Raw genomic sequence first — 15,441 nt, 5'->3', positions numbered from 1 at the left:
AAATATCTATGATTAAACAATATTATTATTATTATTATTATTAACGTTCGTCGTATCAGGTCTCTATTGAAATTCTCTTTGACTGCGTTCCGCTTCTCGGATAGGAGGCTAATACGTTTTGATAAAGAGTAGACTAATATGTATGTATTGATAAAGAAGAAAGAAAGGTATCAGATTAACTACAAAATACGTGTGTAATCAGTAAGTTCATATTTCATTGGAAGATCGTTTTGCATCTGAGCGACTAGTGACGAAAAATCTTGAGATCATTTTAACGCTAGCAACGACAGTGACAATGTTCTGTGATACACCTAAAAAACGAGACATTTTTGAGGATAATCCTGATTTTGATGCCTTGATTGAAGACCTTGTGGGGATAATAAGTGAAATAGAGGAACAAATAGAGGAAGAGGACGAAGATTTGTTGAGGAATCCGGAGGATAATCCTGAATTTAGCGCCTTGGTTAAAGAACTTGTGGAAATAATGGGTAAAATGGGGGAAGAAGTGCAAGAGGACGAAGATTTGTTGGGTGACGATCCTGATTTGATAGTACTAGTTGAAAAACTAGTGGAGCTCAGAAATCGAATACAAGAAGGGCTACAGCAAGCGGAGCAAGAGCAGGTGGAATAAGAGGAAGAAGAAGAAGAAGAAGAGCATGAGGAGGAGGAGGAGGAGGAGGAGGAGGAGGAGGAAAACGAAGGAGAAGCAGCGAAAGCCTAAAAATCTTTTTGTGATTTTTGTAAGTATATTTGCTTTGTTAAAATAGTTATTACAATATCAAAAAAAAAAAAAATAAAATGTTTTTCAAATATGTCCCAGGTGAAAAATATGGCCACACAAACGGAGTCCATTGCTACAAGAACTGAGGCTACGCAAATGGAGCCTCAGATAGATCTCACACCACATTACTGGTGTACAAATTGTACAAAATATGGTCACCTACGCATCAATTGTTCACTACCAGAGTGATGTAGCATTTGTCATAAATATATACATCATGCAATTGAATGTAAAAAAAATTTCTAAAAAAAGCATTGTAAATAAAACCTTTTTAATACTTCAATAAATTATAATTTAAAAAAAAAAAAAAGATTCCCTTTTTTCTAACTTACGAAAAAAAAAAAAATATGGGGGAGCGATCACTGGATCGCTCTCTACGAGTATTCTCTCTCTCTCTCTTTCTCCAAAGCGTCTACACTATTCGCCTTAAAAGAAGTCGGTCGCGCGGGCACCCAGGAGCGTAAAGACTCGGTTGGGCACCCCCCCCAACTCTCATCCCAGGAGCGTCAAGATTCGCTTAGGCACCGCTCTTTAAGGAATTTAAGGTAAAAGGGGGAGGCCACATTTGTACCCCCCCCCCCCCACCAAAGGAGTCAGAGGGGGGATACACGCGACAACTATCGGTAGTTAGCGATACCGACAATCATCGATGGAATCTCTCTCTCTCTCTTTCTCTCTTTCTCTCTTTCTCTCTTTCTCTACGTCCACTGCTTACCGTAAGAGGGGGGAGGCCACTTGTGTACCCTACGAGTTTAACGTCGGGGGAACGCGATAATGCGCACAACCGCATGCGCACAACCACACGAGGAGAGGGGGCAATTCCCCTACTTCCCTTGTCCCCGCGGGACCCCGACCCCCTCGCCACGCGGTCATAGAACCATCCTAGCCTATCTACTAGCGTTTAATAGCCGAATATGTAGTGGTATGGTGATAAATAGTAGTTACATAGAACCACGCAGCTTTCTATTAGATGCAGAAGAAATTGTGTACACCCGTGTAAACCAAGTATTTGATAGTGTAAATAGTGTTAAGATAAACTGTGTATTTAATGGACAATTTGTTTCTAAGGACATTAGTGATGATAAGCATGTATGTATAAAGAATAGCGTATTGTATAAAACTGATAATTTTAAGGAATGGTATAGGCTAAATATTGTAGAGATTTTACTAAAAGAGTTGAGTGAGTTTCAAGAACGTGATAGTGGTTGGGCTCTGGAGAAAATTCTGAGTTTAATAGTTAATATTAATCATTACAGTCCACTACGTGCTGGATGCATAATTGAGCTTTCAGCCGCTATTTTACATAAAAAAGCTGTGATAAACATAGACAATGAAGATAGCGCATGTTTCGCATGGGCTGTGACAGTGGCACTATTTCCGGCAATTCCACCTGCCAAATCCTACCGAATATCCTCCTATCCACATTATCGGTCTGTTTTAGATGTAGGAAGTATAACGTTTCCGACCACTCTAAAACAAATTCCGAAATTTGAGGTGGATAATGACATTTCAGTTAATGTCTTTACCATGGAGGAGGTGGAGGAGCAACATAATTGTAAAGCCAAACTGAACATTGTACCGCTTCAGATAACAAAGATGAAACGTTCTAGGCATGTTAACCTCCTCCTCATCACGGATGACCAGGGAACTGCACACTTTCTTTGTATAAGAAATCTTCCAAGGTTGATAAGCAGTCAAATAAGTAATAGAGAACACAGTGCTCATATTTGTGATCGGTAAGTAAGAATTATACTAGAGATATTAATATTTTATAAAAAATACTAATAATATCAATAATGCATTTCAGCTGTTTATACTATTTCCGTACTGCAGATAAGCTACAGTCGCATGAGAGGGATTGTGTGCAGCTTAATGACAACCTGCACGTAATTCTACCAAGGAAAGCTGAAGACTACTGGGTATCTTTTAAAAACCAGAAGAACAGTGAAAGAGTGCCGTTTGTCGTCTATGCAGACTTTGAATGTTTACTACAGAAAATTGACCATAGTAGTAATAGTAGTAGTAAAAATATAGTTACGATTATCAGAAACATGTACCTTTTAGTGTAGGGTATTATCTAAAAAGTGCTCGTGATGCGTCACTTTCAATTTATAATTCACATCGAGGTGCTAATTGCATCGAATGGTTCGTATGCGAGCTCGAGAGTATTGCACGCATCGTCAGCGAATAATTGAAGACTGTAATACCGATGAATACTCTTAGTGATGTTGAAATTTCGCGGCACTACAGTGAACCTAATTGTCACATTTGTGGAAAACCGTTTCTTCCAAATCAAGTGCGTATTCGCGATCATGATCACCTAACTGGTAGATATAGAGGACCGGCTCATAATAATTGCAACTTAAACTTTAAAGACTCGCATGTTATTCCCGTAATTTTCCATAATTTATCCGGCTATGATTCACATTTTATTTTTGAGGCGATCGTGAATACGCTTGAGGGATCGGTAAATTTGCTGCCTATAAATAAGGAAAAATACACTTCATTTAGTAAATATCTGCGAAAGTATAATATACAGCTAAGATTCATCGATTCGTTCAAATTTATGGCATCCAGTTTGGATAAATTGAGTTCATATCTGAATAGATCTCAGCTGAAAAATTTAGAGTCACAATTTTTGGAATTAAGTATTGAACAGTTCAGCCTGCTTACGAGAAAAGGTATTTTTCCTTACGATTATGTGGATAACATTACTCGCTTGGAAGAAACGGTTTTACCTGCACGAGAGTTGTTCTACAATAGACTGTCCGATAGCGATATCACGGAAGAAGCATATAATCATGCCAAAGAGGTATGGACCAAATTCTCTGTGACAACACTCGGGGAGTACAGCGATCTTTATTTAAAGACCGATGTCCTATTGTTGACCGATGTTTTCGAGAGTTTTCGAGATAGCTGCATGAAAAATTATAGTTTAGATCCCGCTCACTATTATACGCTTCCAGGCTTCACTTGGGACGCGATGCTCAAGCATACGGGAATCCGTCTGGAACTCTTCACAGACGTGGACATGTTGCTTTTTGTTGAACGCGGTATACGCGGTGGTTTGAGCCAGTGCTCCCACCGCTACGAGAGGGCCAACAATCGGTACATGCGAAACTACGATCCGGCGGAACCGTCGAAATACTTGATGTATTACGACGTTAATAATCTATATGGATGGGCAATGTGTCAACCGTTGCCTACCCACGGTTTCCAATGCATCGATGACGCTGCCAATCTCGACATCCTTAATGTGTCCGAGGATTCGTCCGAAGGTTATATTTTGGAGGTGGACTTGGAATATCCACGCGAGCTTCACGACAAACACTCCGATCTACCATTCTGCCCGGTGCGTGAGAAGCCGCCAGGTTCACACCAGGAAAAACTGCTCGCAACCGTCGACGATAAGACGCGTTATGTGATACACTACCGTGCTCTACAGCAGTGTATACGTAACGGTATCGTCTTAAAACGCATTTATCGAGGTTTAAAGTTCCAGCAGTCCACCTGGCTGAAGTCGTATATCGAATTAAATACACGCTTGCGGACAGCCTCAAAAAACGATTTCGAGAAGAATCTCTTCAAGCTAATGAACAACGCAGTATTTGGCAAGACTATGGAAAATGTTAGGAATAGAGTTGACGTGAGGCTCGTAACCAAGTGGGAGGGAAGATACGGGGCGGAAGCGTTGATTTCCAAACCGAATTTTCACAGACGTGCAATATTTAAAGAGAATTTGGTTGCTATTCAATTGTCGAAATTATCCGCGAAGTTTGATAAGCCCGTGTACGTAGGCATGAGCATTTTAGATATTTCAAAGACCTGTCTGTATGAATTCCGTTACGATTATATGCTTCCTACATTCGGCAGTAAATGTAAAGCGATGTATACCGACACGGACAGTCTAGTGTACAGTATCGAGTGTGATGATGTTTACTCGATCATGAAACGTCATCTGGTCAAATTCGACACCAGCGATTACCCTGCTGATAATCGGTACGGCTTACCTCGAGTCAATAAAAAAGTGCCTGGGCTAATGAAGGACGAGAACAATGGAAAGATCATGACCGAGTTCGTTGGACTGAGAGCGAAAATGTATACCTTTAAGGTGCAGGACTGTACGAAAATTACCAAAAAGGCTAAGGGGGTCAAAGGTTATGTTATCGATAGAAACATAACCTTTGACGACTACAAGGATTGTTTGGATAATTTCACCGTACAGTCCCGTAACCAAAATTTAATTCGTTCGAAATTGCACAAGGTGTTTTCCACTACTCAGCGAAAAATTGCTCTCAGTCCGTATGACGATAAGCGTCACATAACACCCGGTTGCGTAGTGACTCTACCTTGGGGACATCATAGGTTAAAAGACTAGATTTTAATAGCTGTATTTATTGTATTATATTATATTACATAAATTATTATTATTATTATTACAAAACATTATTCTTATTTATCCACGAATTATGCGTTTTATCCATTCCTAACCATTTTACAAATACCTTATTCCCTTTCTTACGCAATATCTTCTCTACCAAGTATACATCAGGATTAGCTGTTTTTAAAAGTTCATACTCATAAAATCCACCATGTATGTCTGTACCACGAGATTCTCTAAGTAGATACGTGGCAGGATTTGTCCTTTGCACTTTTGTAATTTGAAATATTTCAGTAGTCCAATTCGGTGTGTAACCTTTAGCAAACGCATTTTTGTATTTACTGATTCGCACGAAATCACCAGCCTTGAACTTGGTACGTCCAACGATCTTAATGTTGCTATATACAGTAGCAAGCAGATGCTCAGCATGCTCAGTAGTGGGATTCTGTAACTCTTAGCGACAACTTTCGGTATCGTTAAGTCCAGTTACCGACAGAAATCGCTAAGTGCGATTCTGTAACTCAGAGTCAGCGATGATTGTCGCTTGTAATGTCGGTACTTTCGGTAACCTACCGAATCCTACCGAATAAACGTACTTTTCCTTTTTAAGAAAACTCTCAGTTCAATCTTAGTTAATCGACGGAGTTACGAACAATTGAAGTTAATATAAATTGTACTAAACCGAATCATTTAGCTGAGAATTGATATTTCACTGAGTCTTTTATTGAAAGGAAAACTAATAATATCGTTATAACTTAACAACGACCGAGATAGATGTCGCTAGAGGTTCAACGGTACTAATATAAAATTTATCCGACGAATAACTTTAATAAACCTTTGCTTTTCCTTGCACGCATTCCACAAAAAACTCACAATGCTCGTAATAAATAATATATACCACATCAACTATTATATTGTGAGTGTTTTTGGCCTCAAGTGGGTCAAACCCCTTAACGACAACTGTCGGTATCGCTAACTACCGACAGTTATCGCTTGCGCTAACGAATGAGCGATTCTGTAACTTTAGTTTTACGACAATAGTCGGTGCAACTCATATTTGTACGATAACGATAAAATTCGTTAAGGTTCTAGGGAAGTTGGTAATATTGGTGTATTTAATACCAACCGAAATAGGAATTTTTATGTTACTTGACTATATCAATTTTGACTATAGCAATTCTTACTATAGCAAAATTATCATATTTTATTTAAAAGAAGTATTAAAACGTAAGTATATTTTAATTAAAATAAGTATTAAAAATTAATGTTTTAACATTTTTTTGAGTCAGACAATGTACAGTTAGTGCCTGTGTGCTATAGTTAAATAATACATTTAATTCTATATTTTAGAGAAAACCTCTGCATATATATATATATGAGGGCAGCTTAGGCGCCTTTTCATCTGATAAAATGGCAGTTTCTACTGAAAACGGCAGTTTCGACGCCCGATGCCAAAGACGCAGCTGTATAACGACAGTTTTGACGCCGTTGTCGAAACTTCCATTTCGTAATAATAGCCCTAATTTAATTTTCCTAAATAGTAAGGTGTCAAAACTGCCTATATTTGGTTACATTATTCAACGAAACCAAAACTACCAATAAAAGACAAATGTATATATTAACGTCAAATCTGCCAATACAAAATTTTGGCGTAAAAACTCTGCCAATATACAGGTTAGCGTACATGTGAATAGATTGTGGTATATAAGACGCCCCAAAGATAGAGTATAAAACTATATTTATATATATATATATCTAATCGGCTACTTACGGAGACCTTTAAATATTTTAATGTGTTTAACGGAAAATTCTTCCATGGGTAATATCAACAGGAACAATGTATGTAATTTTTGTCTGACATTATTAGGTAGGCTTATACACCATTGAAATGTTTGGGTATATATGGGGACCGCATTATGAGACCCTGAATTTATTTCTAAATTGGCATTTGTGAGGACCTACAAATTAGTGGGGACATATATGATAACAGATGCCTATAGGAACTTTGTTCCAAAATGGTATTTATAGGGACACAATAAATCACATGGGTTGTTAAATGTAGTTCTTTTTTTAACGGAATTTCAATCTAATTACACAACTCTCCGTTAAAGCCAGCTGGCATAATTTGAAATCATTTCTGAATTGCCTTTGAACTACACAATTTTTTAACTACGAAATAATTCAAACATTTATATTTCACGAATGGAGCATCGTAGGCAGCTCTGCCAGGACCCAAATTGCTTGTTCCGGCATTTTCTATCCGATCATGCCATAACATTTGTGGACCATATTTTTTGCCTCAGAATGAAAATATAGACAAAGATGAGTTCAGCGAGACTAATCTCGTCTTGATTGCAGGTTTAGAAGCCGAGAAATCCATTAGTTAAGTTACAAATTGTTTAACTACCAAATACTTAAAAAATTCATATCTCGCGGACGGAGCATCGTAGAGAGCTCTGCGAGGGCTTCCTTTTCTTGTCTCGACGATTTCCATCCGATTATGCGATACAATTGGTTGACCATATTTTTTGGTTCAGGATGAAAATATGCACCAAGACGAGACTAACGAGACCAATCTTGTCCCAATCGGACATCTAGAAGTCGAGAAATCCATTAGTTAAGTTACAAATTGTTTAACTACCAAATACTTAAAAAATTCATATCTCGCGGACGGAGCATCGTAGAGAGCTCTGCGAGGGCTTCCTTTTCTTGTCTCGACGATTTCCATCCGATTATGCGATACAATTGGTTGACCATATTTTTTGGTGCAGGATGAAAATATGTACCAAGACGAGACTAACGAGACCAATCTTGTCCCAATCGGACATCTAGAAGCCGAGAAATCCATTAGTTAAGCTACAAATTGTTTAACTAACAAATACTTTAAAAATTCATATCTCGCGAACGGAGCATCGTAGAGAGTTCTGCGAAGGCTTATTTTTCTTGTCTCGACGATTTCCGTCCGATTATGCGATACAATTGGTGGACCATTTTCTGTGGCGTCACAAAAATAGTATGATAAAACTATCATCGTCCCATGAATGTGTGAAACCTTCCTTTCTATCACAGAACATACCGCAAAAGCTTCAAATATGGTTACCCAAATCTTTAGACCTAAAATTTACAGCAAATAAGACATAAGATAATCATACATAATGAAAACGCTATTTGAAAAAGAGGCCACTTCTGATGCAGTGTGATACAGATTACTGATGTAAACATTATCTCTTTGCCACTTAAGATGCCGTAGGAAATCTAAATGATTTATTTGCATTATCTATGTTTCTAGATTTTCAAATTAACAATAACATGAGACAAAGTGGAATCAGAAAGTAAGAATATTCATATTATAGAGTAAAATAGCATTTAGTGGTATCATAACATTACCTAACGGTAGAAAGGTAGTTTCACCACCTTCACTTAATAGGGTTAGTAGAAACTATAATTGATATTAGTAAGTAACTTCATAGACTTCACCTTTAAATGTTTTCCAACGAAGTACTTTATATTCAAGTTAATGACGGCACTAGTACAGAAATAGTAGAAATTTTAATTCTAAAGACCTTTCCAATGGAAAGAAGAAATTTATATTGTATCCTTCCGAAAATCATGTCTTTTTATAATGTGTATTTGAATTCACACAATATTACTTCAAATTACAATCTTATTTTCCAAGATATTAGTAGCATGATGCATTTTATATTAATTCCAAATAAGAGTATTTATTATAGTACATACTTTGAGTAGAAATAAAATTATCTATGGAAATGACAAACCTCCTTTTCATGTTGAACGGAGTTATTTGTGCCGTTACAAATTATATTTTATATTTAATAGCGTTTTATTTATAGTACGATAATTAATATTTGATACATGTAACTAAGTTAATGTATAATTCAATATAATTTTGTATAAATGAAAATATTTATTTTTTAAAAAATATGAATAAAAAACCTAAACCAACCAATTATAAAAGTGAACGGCTTATTACGTTACATCTATAAAAATCGTAATAATTATTTGACGTATACAAATACAAAACAAACATTAAATAAAATGGTATCTTCTGTCGATGTAACTATAATTATTGTTTTAAAATCAACGAATAACATAAAACTATACCATACAAAAAAATCCTTGTAATAAATTACGAATTATTTAAACTTTCTGAATTGGTTATGTATCCAAGTTTTTAGTTGTGCAACAGTTCTGTGTTTTAATATAGGATATTTAGTCTTGAAATTATTAATCTCTGTAAATGATGGTAGCTTCTGACGTTCAATGTATTTTTGAAAAAATTGTAAAACTGTATCTTTTTCTTCATCTGTCCATCTTATTCTTGCTATTCGTTTTTTTGTATGAGTTCCTACAAAAAGCAAAATCATTAGTTTCTTACTGTCACGTTTTGCAAAATAATAAATGTTTAATAATAAATTGAAATTAGTATATTAATATTAACCATAATTTTTCTGATTTTCACATTCTGATAAGATTTCTTCAAAATCATTCTCATCACTCGATGAAGGAAAGCATTCTCTTTTCCTTTTACGTAAATTAAATTGTTTTGTATTTTGTTTAAAACTCGCGTTAGAAACAGTACATTTCATCCTTGTAACTACTTTTTTTTTACTTTTTTGTATTATTTGTCCTGCCAAGCTTCCTTCTTCGTCATTGTCATCATTATTGCATTTATTAAATGTAACTTTGTACTTCTTTCTATTTTTATTTTTGCTTTGCATTACAGTTTTACATTCATTAATTTTATTTTTAGATAAATCTATATTTTTTTTTAAATTTATTTTTAAATCACCTTCATTGCTATTTACATTGTTTCCGACCACACTAATCTTTCTTTCATCATTGGAAACATCTTCATTCTCTTCTCTACTTCCACTATTATCATTTTCAGAATCATTGTCGCTTTTTCCCTGAGCAAATGCAAGCAAACGAGAAACAGCAATTTCTCTACTTAGAATAGATTGTCTATAATGTGATTTGTGCACTTTTTCATGATGGCCCATAAAATTAGCTAGCTCTGAAATTTGATTTTCAGATATATCAAGTGTTATACACATAGTTGCTATGTGTTTTCTGATATTTGTTCCTCTTATTAATGTAGGAAATTTCACACCGGATGAAAGGGAAAATTTACGCATGAGAACGCATGCTCTCAAATATTTATATCGTCTCTTGTCCAAAGATGGTAGCCCAAATATGTATGGGTTTTTATTTGGAACACCAGCAGCACCGCGATATTTAAGAATCATGTCAATACACTTTAATAACTCCTCATTTAACAAAAGTGGCACATTTCTACCCAATTTTCCTCTAATATATATTCGTGCGTACTTTGAAAGAGATCGATCAGAATCCGATTGTTCTGTATAGCTTTGTTTATTGTTTAAATCTTCTATTAAAATCCGTTCTAGTTCACCAGCGCGTCTACCATTAAATGATTGAATAGATGTTAAGGTATATTCAGCTAACGACAGCCAGCTAGACATTGAGAATTCATTCGTTTTTAAATTATCATAGGCATTTCTCCGTTCAGTCTTGAGATATGTATTAAACTGTTTAATGTCTTCCATCGATGGTAAAACAACGTTCTTTTGCCTATTTCGTCGAATCATTGTTTCTTTTACAGTTTTATTAACACTTATCCCATAATCTTCTTCTAAAAGCTTTAAAAAATTTTCCACTTCTTTCTGTTTTATTTCGTCTTGTTTCTTAATACACATACTTCTTAATATATGACCAACTAATTTCAGTAGTGTACCTAAAGTAGATGCAATAGAGGGAGTTTTATAAGTACAAGAATCCTCGTCGTATTCAGCAAGTTGGTGTACAGCTATTATAGCATTATCATATCAACCAGGATGATATACAGATGTAAAATCTATAATATTGTTGTCTATTTCACTTAATTCGATTAAAAATCGTCCTAATAATCTCATTCTTGCTCTTATCATGTCATGCTGATGATGTAATCTATATTTGGTACACATTTTATTCCCATAAGCTATAAGAAGTTCATCATATCGAATACGCCTAGTTACATCATCTTCTCTCATTACGGGAAATACAATCCTTTTTAATGTAAAATTTGCACTATGATGAATTTGACATGTTATAGAACGACCTAATATTTTGATAGTTCGGGTATTACTTGCTGATTCCTTAGCTAAGCATTTCTTAAAATGGTGTCGAATGTTATTTTTGGAAAAGAAGCCATAACATTTAACACACGCAGTGAAATCTTTGGCACTTCTTTTCAATTTACTAGACGGACGACGTGATATAATTAAATCACCTTTATTAACTTCACAGTTTGTATTGTACAGAAAGTTTCCCTTTTTACGAAGTAAGTCTAGAATTTTCTTCCGTTCAAGGTTACCTATTACAATCATCAGAGAATGAAATATTATTTATATTACTTGGAATTTATTGAATGACCTATTTAATATATGGCTATAAAAACAATTTAATAACAATACATTTTTTTTAAATGTATGTATAAATATATGAGTTATAAAATTTACCTTTTGGCAAAGCGGAAAAACTTTTCACTTCGTCTTCATCTTTATGTTTATCCATAAAATGTCTTGGAAGATTAGTTAACAATTTTTTGCAGTATAAACACATGAAAGATTTTCGTTTCTTACTTTCAGAACACGTAATATTTAAGTTGGCAATATCACACGTTGGTACATTAGTAGAATTGTGTTCCTGTGTAATATTTAATGATAAGCTAGTATTTAACGTGCCATGTGGTTTATCTTCTGATGCATTTGAATCATCGGAATCTTCTGATAAAGAGTCTTCATTCGGATTATAGTTACTATCTTTATCAAATTCTGAACCATTAATAGATTTAGATGAACCGTTATTATTATGATCTAATTTTTCAGGTTCATTAATAAAAGATGAAACTAATTGTGGTACAAATACTGCGGTCTCATCAATTATTTGAGAATGAAATGACATAGATTCATTATTGCATTCATTTTGTATTATATCATATGTTTTATCACAATTCAAACGTGGAATAATATTTCCACTATAAATACAGTAACTTAAATTATTTTTGCTCGTGATATCAGTACCATTTTTATTAATATTAAATTGACTATTAATTGTACCGGTTTCTGATAGTGAAATTAAATCTGAAAATGAGTAACAAAATTAAAAATTTAAAGGTATTCGCAAATACCTTGAACGTAAGTTAAAACCGCATAAACAATAATTATAGACAATTCTACTTAGTTTTTAAGTTGGTTCTTACTTTGATTAATATCTTTAAATGTTGAAGAATCCTTTACGAGTTTTGTGTTTTTCACAGAGAATGTTGCATTTGCGTTCTCCTTGTTATGTGAGCCTTTTTCTGATAGTCTTCTCTATGCTATTTCATCAATCATCCTTTGGTTTAATTGTAATGAAACCGTTTTATCTTCTACAATTTTTGGTTTAATTGATTTTGCAGCTGCTAAAATAAATTTAAAAGCAATTTAACATAAAATTATTAAACAGGGCTCGTCATTTAAATTGTTCCAAGCAAATATCTAAAAAGATACAATTGCATACAAAAAATTATTTTGCTAAAATTTATTTAACATCAAATAGGACACAGAGTTGTTTCCTGGTTCGACTTTGAAAATTTATTTTAAGATTACATAAATGTCAGTTTTGATACTAAGAGGAAACATCCTGTATATTTTTACATGCTTGATCTAAGTTAATCACAAAACGTTTTCAAAATATTATACTTATTTACGCCTTTAGTTAGTCTTTCACTAAATAATTCGAATTTTTTATTTTATACAAAAAAGAAATTATTTGACATAGCCTCCGCCTAAGTTGTGTTTATGAATGTGCTTAATTGTACATCTACTTATAATTAGACCAATATATCTAGTTCATATGTGAATGAAATAAAAAATTATATTCTTTTAAAATGCTCTTGAGACCTGATTGAAATATATGCAAAATTATATAGGACGATCCTATATTTAGAAAACCCAATATGACCTCTCTGAAGCTAATTAAAATTATCAAAAATTTAAATCAATTGCACAAATTTATGTTCCTTTTAAAGCTAGCAAATATTTATTTAAAAATTTATATCATGTTATGTATATTTCTCCAGTAGCTGCTTAGAGCGAATGAAGTGACCGACCGCATAAAACATAATATATTCAAAAGTAAATGCAAAAAATTGAAAAAAAAAATTAAACATTTAGATCTTACCAATATTTATGTTTGGATAAGGATTGATATCTTTTAATACTTTTTTCTCATTAGCAGCATTAGGAACCATTTGTTTATTGTTACCTTGAATAGGTAATGTATCTAAATTTATGTAGCTCTTGTCTGCTGTATAAAGATTTACATTTGGGCTGTAAGATTCATTAATGAAAGAGTTCTGCATAATATTTTCAGCATATTCTGCTAGTTGCTCTGTATCATCATTACAAAGGTTTTCTATTCCTTTAAGATTATATATTAAAGTATCATGATTACTAGACATCTTATCTGTAATATTTAGATACGATAAATTATCGTTGATACTTTGGTTATTTTCAAAGTAAGTAGTTGTATTAAAATGCACATTTGCATTTTCAGCTGCATCTTGCTTTTTACAGTTATGAGTATTGAAGCCATAAATATTCATACTTTCACTTTTCAAAGAAACATTTTTGTTCAAATTTACTGAAAAGTTACTTGCTGCAGTGGTATTATGCATTAGACTGCCTTGAGAGGCATCGTTCAAAGAAATAATGTCCCCACTGGAGTTATTACAACTGTTCGTATATTTTTCTTCTTCTTGGATCTTAATAGAACCTGCTATTATTATACTATTATTATTCATATTTAAACATGAATTGTGCTCTTTATCTTTCATTGGCTGTTCTAATGTATGATAAAAAGATATATCCTTATCACTGCGAGCATTATTTTCATTAGATGCATTTTGAATAAAATCATTATTTGATGATTTTATAGGGTTTTCACCAATGGTAGTACTAAGCGATGGAGTTACATTTAAATCATTCGCAAACACTTCAGTAGATCCACTATTCAAATGATCTTTGATATTTGTAAGAGAATCATTTGCAGATGAGAAGCCTAAAGGAAAATTGTTAATCAAATATTTGCTTATAGAGAGACTACAATTAATAAGTTAGACATGAATTTCTTATATGCTAGACAATTTGATTAATAAGAAACTGAAATTGGTGGCATCATACTAGATCTAAAAATACTAATATATAGCTATATAACCAAATAGAATCTGCAATATCTAGCCATAAGAATATAAATTTTTGACTGATACTGGTTCCAAAAACAAATTTGATATAAGTCGCATACTCTTTCTGGAAGAAAATGGCATTGTTTTAAAAACCTATCCGATTAATAAAATGACTAAATAGTTTTTGGTACGGACAACCAATGATGACCCTCTGGTAATGAAATACTCATTACGTACAAAGTATATGAATGATATGATTTAACTTTTCAGGAAATAAAGCCCCCAGTGCTCCTACATGCTGATCACTTTGCAACCATTTTTATTACTTTTTTTTAATAGTGTGTGTTACTTACTTGATGTTGATAATCTTTGTATTTTTACAATGGGTATTTTTCTGTTCATTATTTTAGATATTTTATGTGATACAGACAAATTTTCTGAAAATATAATGTTTTGTTGTACTGATTGAAATATTGTAATAATATTAATGGGGTTACCCAACTAATAACTGTAATGAGTCTATGTAATGTATGTTTTAAACATATTATGCAAAATTATTATTTATTGAAACGATTAATTTAATTATTTATATATGGTGTAATAACTACCGTTTGCTGCTGTAAGTTTTAAATGATATTTTTGAATTTTATTCATTTTTCTTCTTTTACATATCAAAAAGGTATTACTATCAAAAATTATTATTTAATATATTATATGATTAAAATCGGAAGCAAACACGAAATACACGATGGCGAAATTTTTGGTCAGATTCAAATTTCACTACAAGATTTTGTAACGATACTATGCGTTGAACGGCACTGGAGGATATTAATGGGAATAACCTTACTGCATAACTCTAACCCTGTGGATGCGTTCGTTTATTAGGTCGAGTCTTACCAAGCTTTATTAAAGGTGCTTTCCTTTTACACTAAAACTCAGTTAAATCTCAGTTATGCGACTCAGTTGAGTACAGTTTATGTTACTTAAATTGTATACAAATGAGTCGATCAGACTTACTTTAGGAGTAAAAGG

At 33.5% G+C, this 15,441-nt stretch overlaps 2 protein-coding genes across 2 annotated transcripts; both read right to left on the bottom strand.

Moving 5' to 3' along the window:
- Nucleotides 1-9,854: 9,854 nt before the first annotated feature.
- LOC136777155 (uncharacterized) lies at nt 9,855-11,307 on the bottom strand. The gene is made up of 2 exons (XM_066733230.1): nt 9,973-11,307; nt 9,855-9,874 (listed from the first exon to the last, which is right to left on the bottom strand). Exons 1-2 carry the CDS (start codon nt 10,898-10,900, stop codon nt 9,855-9,857), a joined length of 948 nt encoding a protein of 315 aa, XP_066589327.1. The 5' UTR covers nt 10,901-11,307.
- A 1,249-nt stretch (nt 11,308-12,556) lies between these two features.
- LOC136777154 (probable basic-leucine zipper transcription factor S) lies at nt 12,557-15,150 on the bottom strand. The gene is made up of 4 exons (XM_066733229.1): nt 15,018-15,150; nt 14,763-14,846; nt 13,407-14,285; nt 12,557-12,645 (listed from the first exon to the last, which is right to left on the bottom strand). The coding sequence occupies exons 1-4, from the start codon at nt 15,061-15,063 to the stop codon at nt 12,557-12,559; spliced, it is 1,098 nt and encodes a 365-aa protein (XP_066589326.1). The 5' UTR covers nt 15,064-15,150.
- Between the last annotated feature and the right edge of the window lie 291 nt (nt 15,151-15,441).

This window comes from Prorops nasuta, unplaced genomic scaffold, assembly GCF_024137725.1.
Source record: "Prorops nasuta isolate Cenicafe-Biocafe unplaced genomic scaffold, Cenicafe_Pnas_1.2 PNAS00010, whole genome shotgun sequence".
Classification (NCBI taxonomy): Eukaryota; Metazoa; Arthropoda; class Insecta; order Hymenoptera; family Bethylidae; genus Prorops; species Prorops nasuta.
This window is presented reverse-complemented; position numbering and strand designations above follow the sequence as displayed.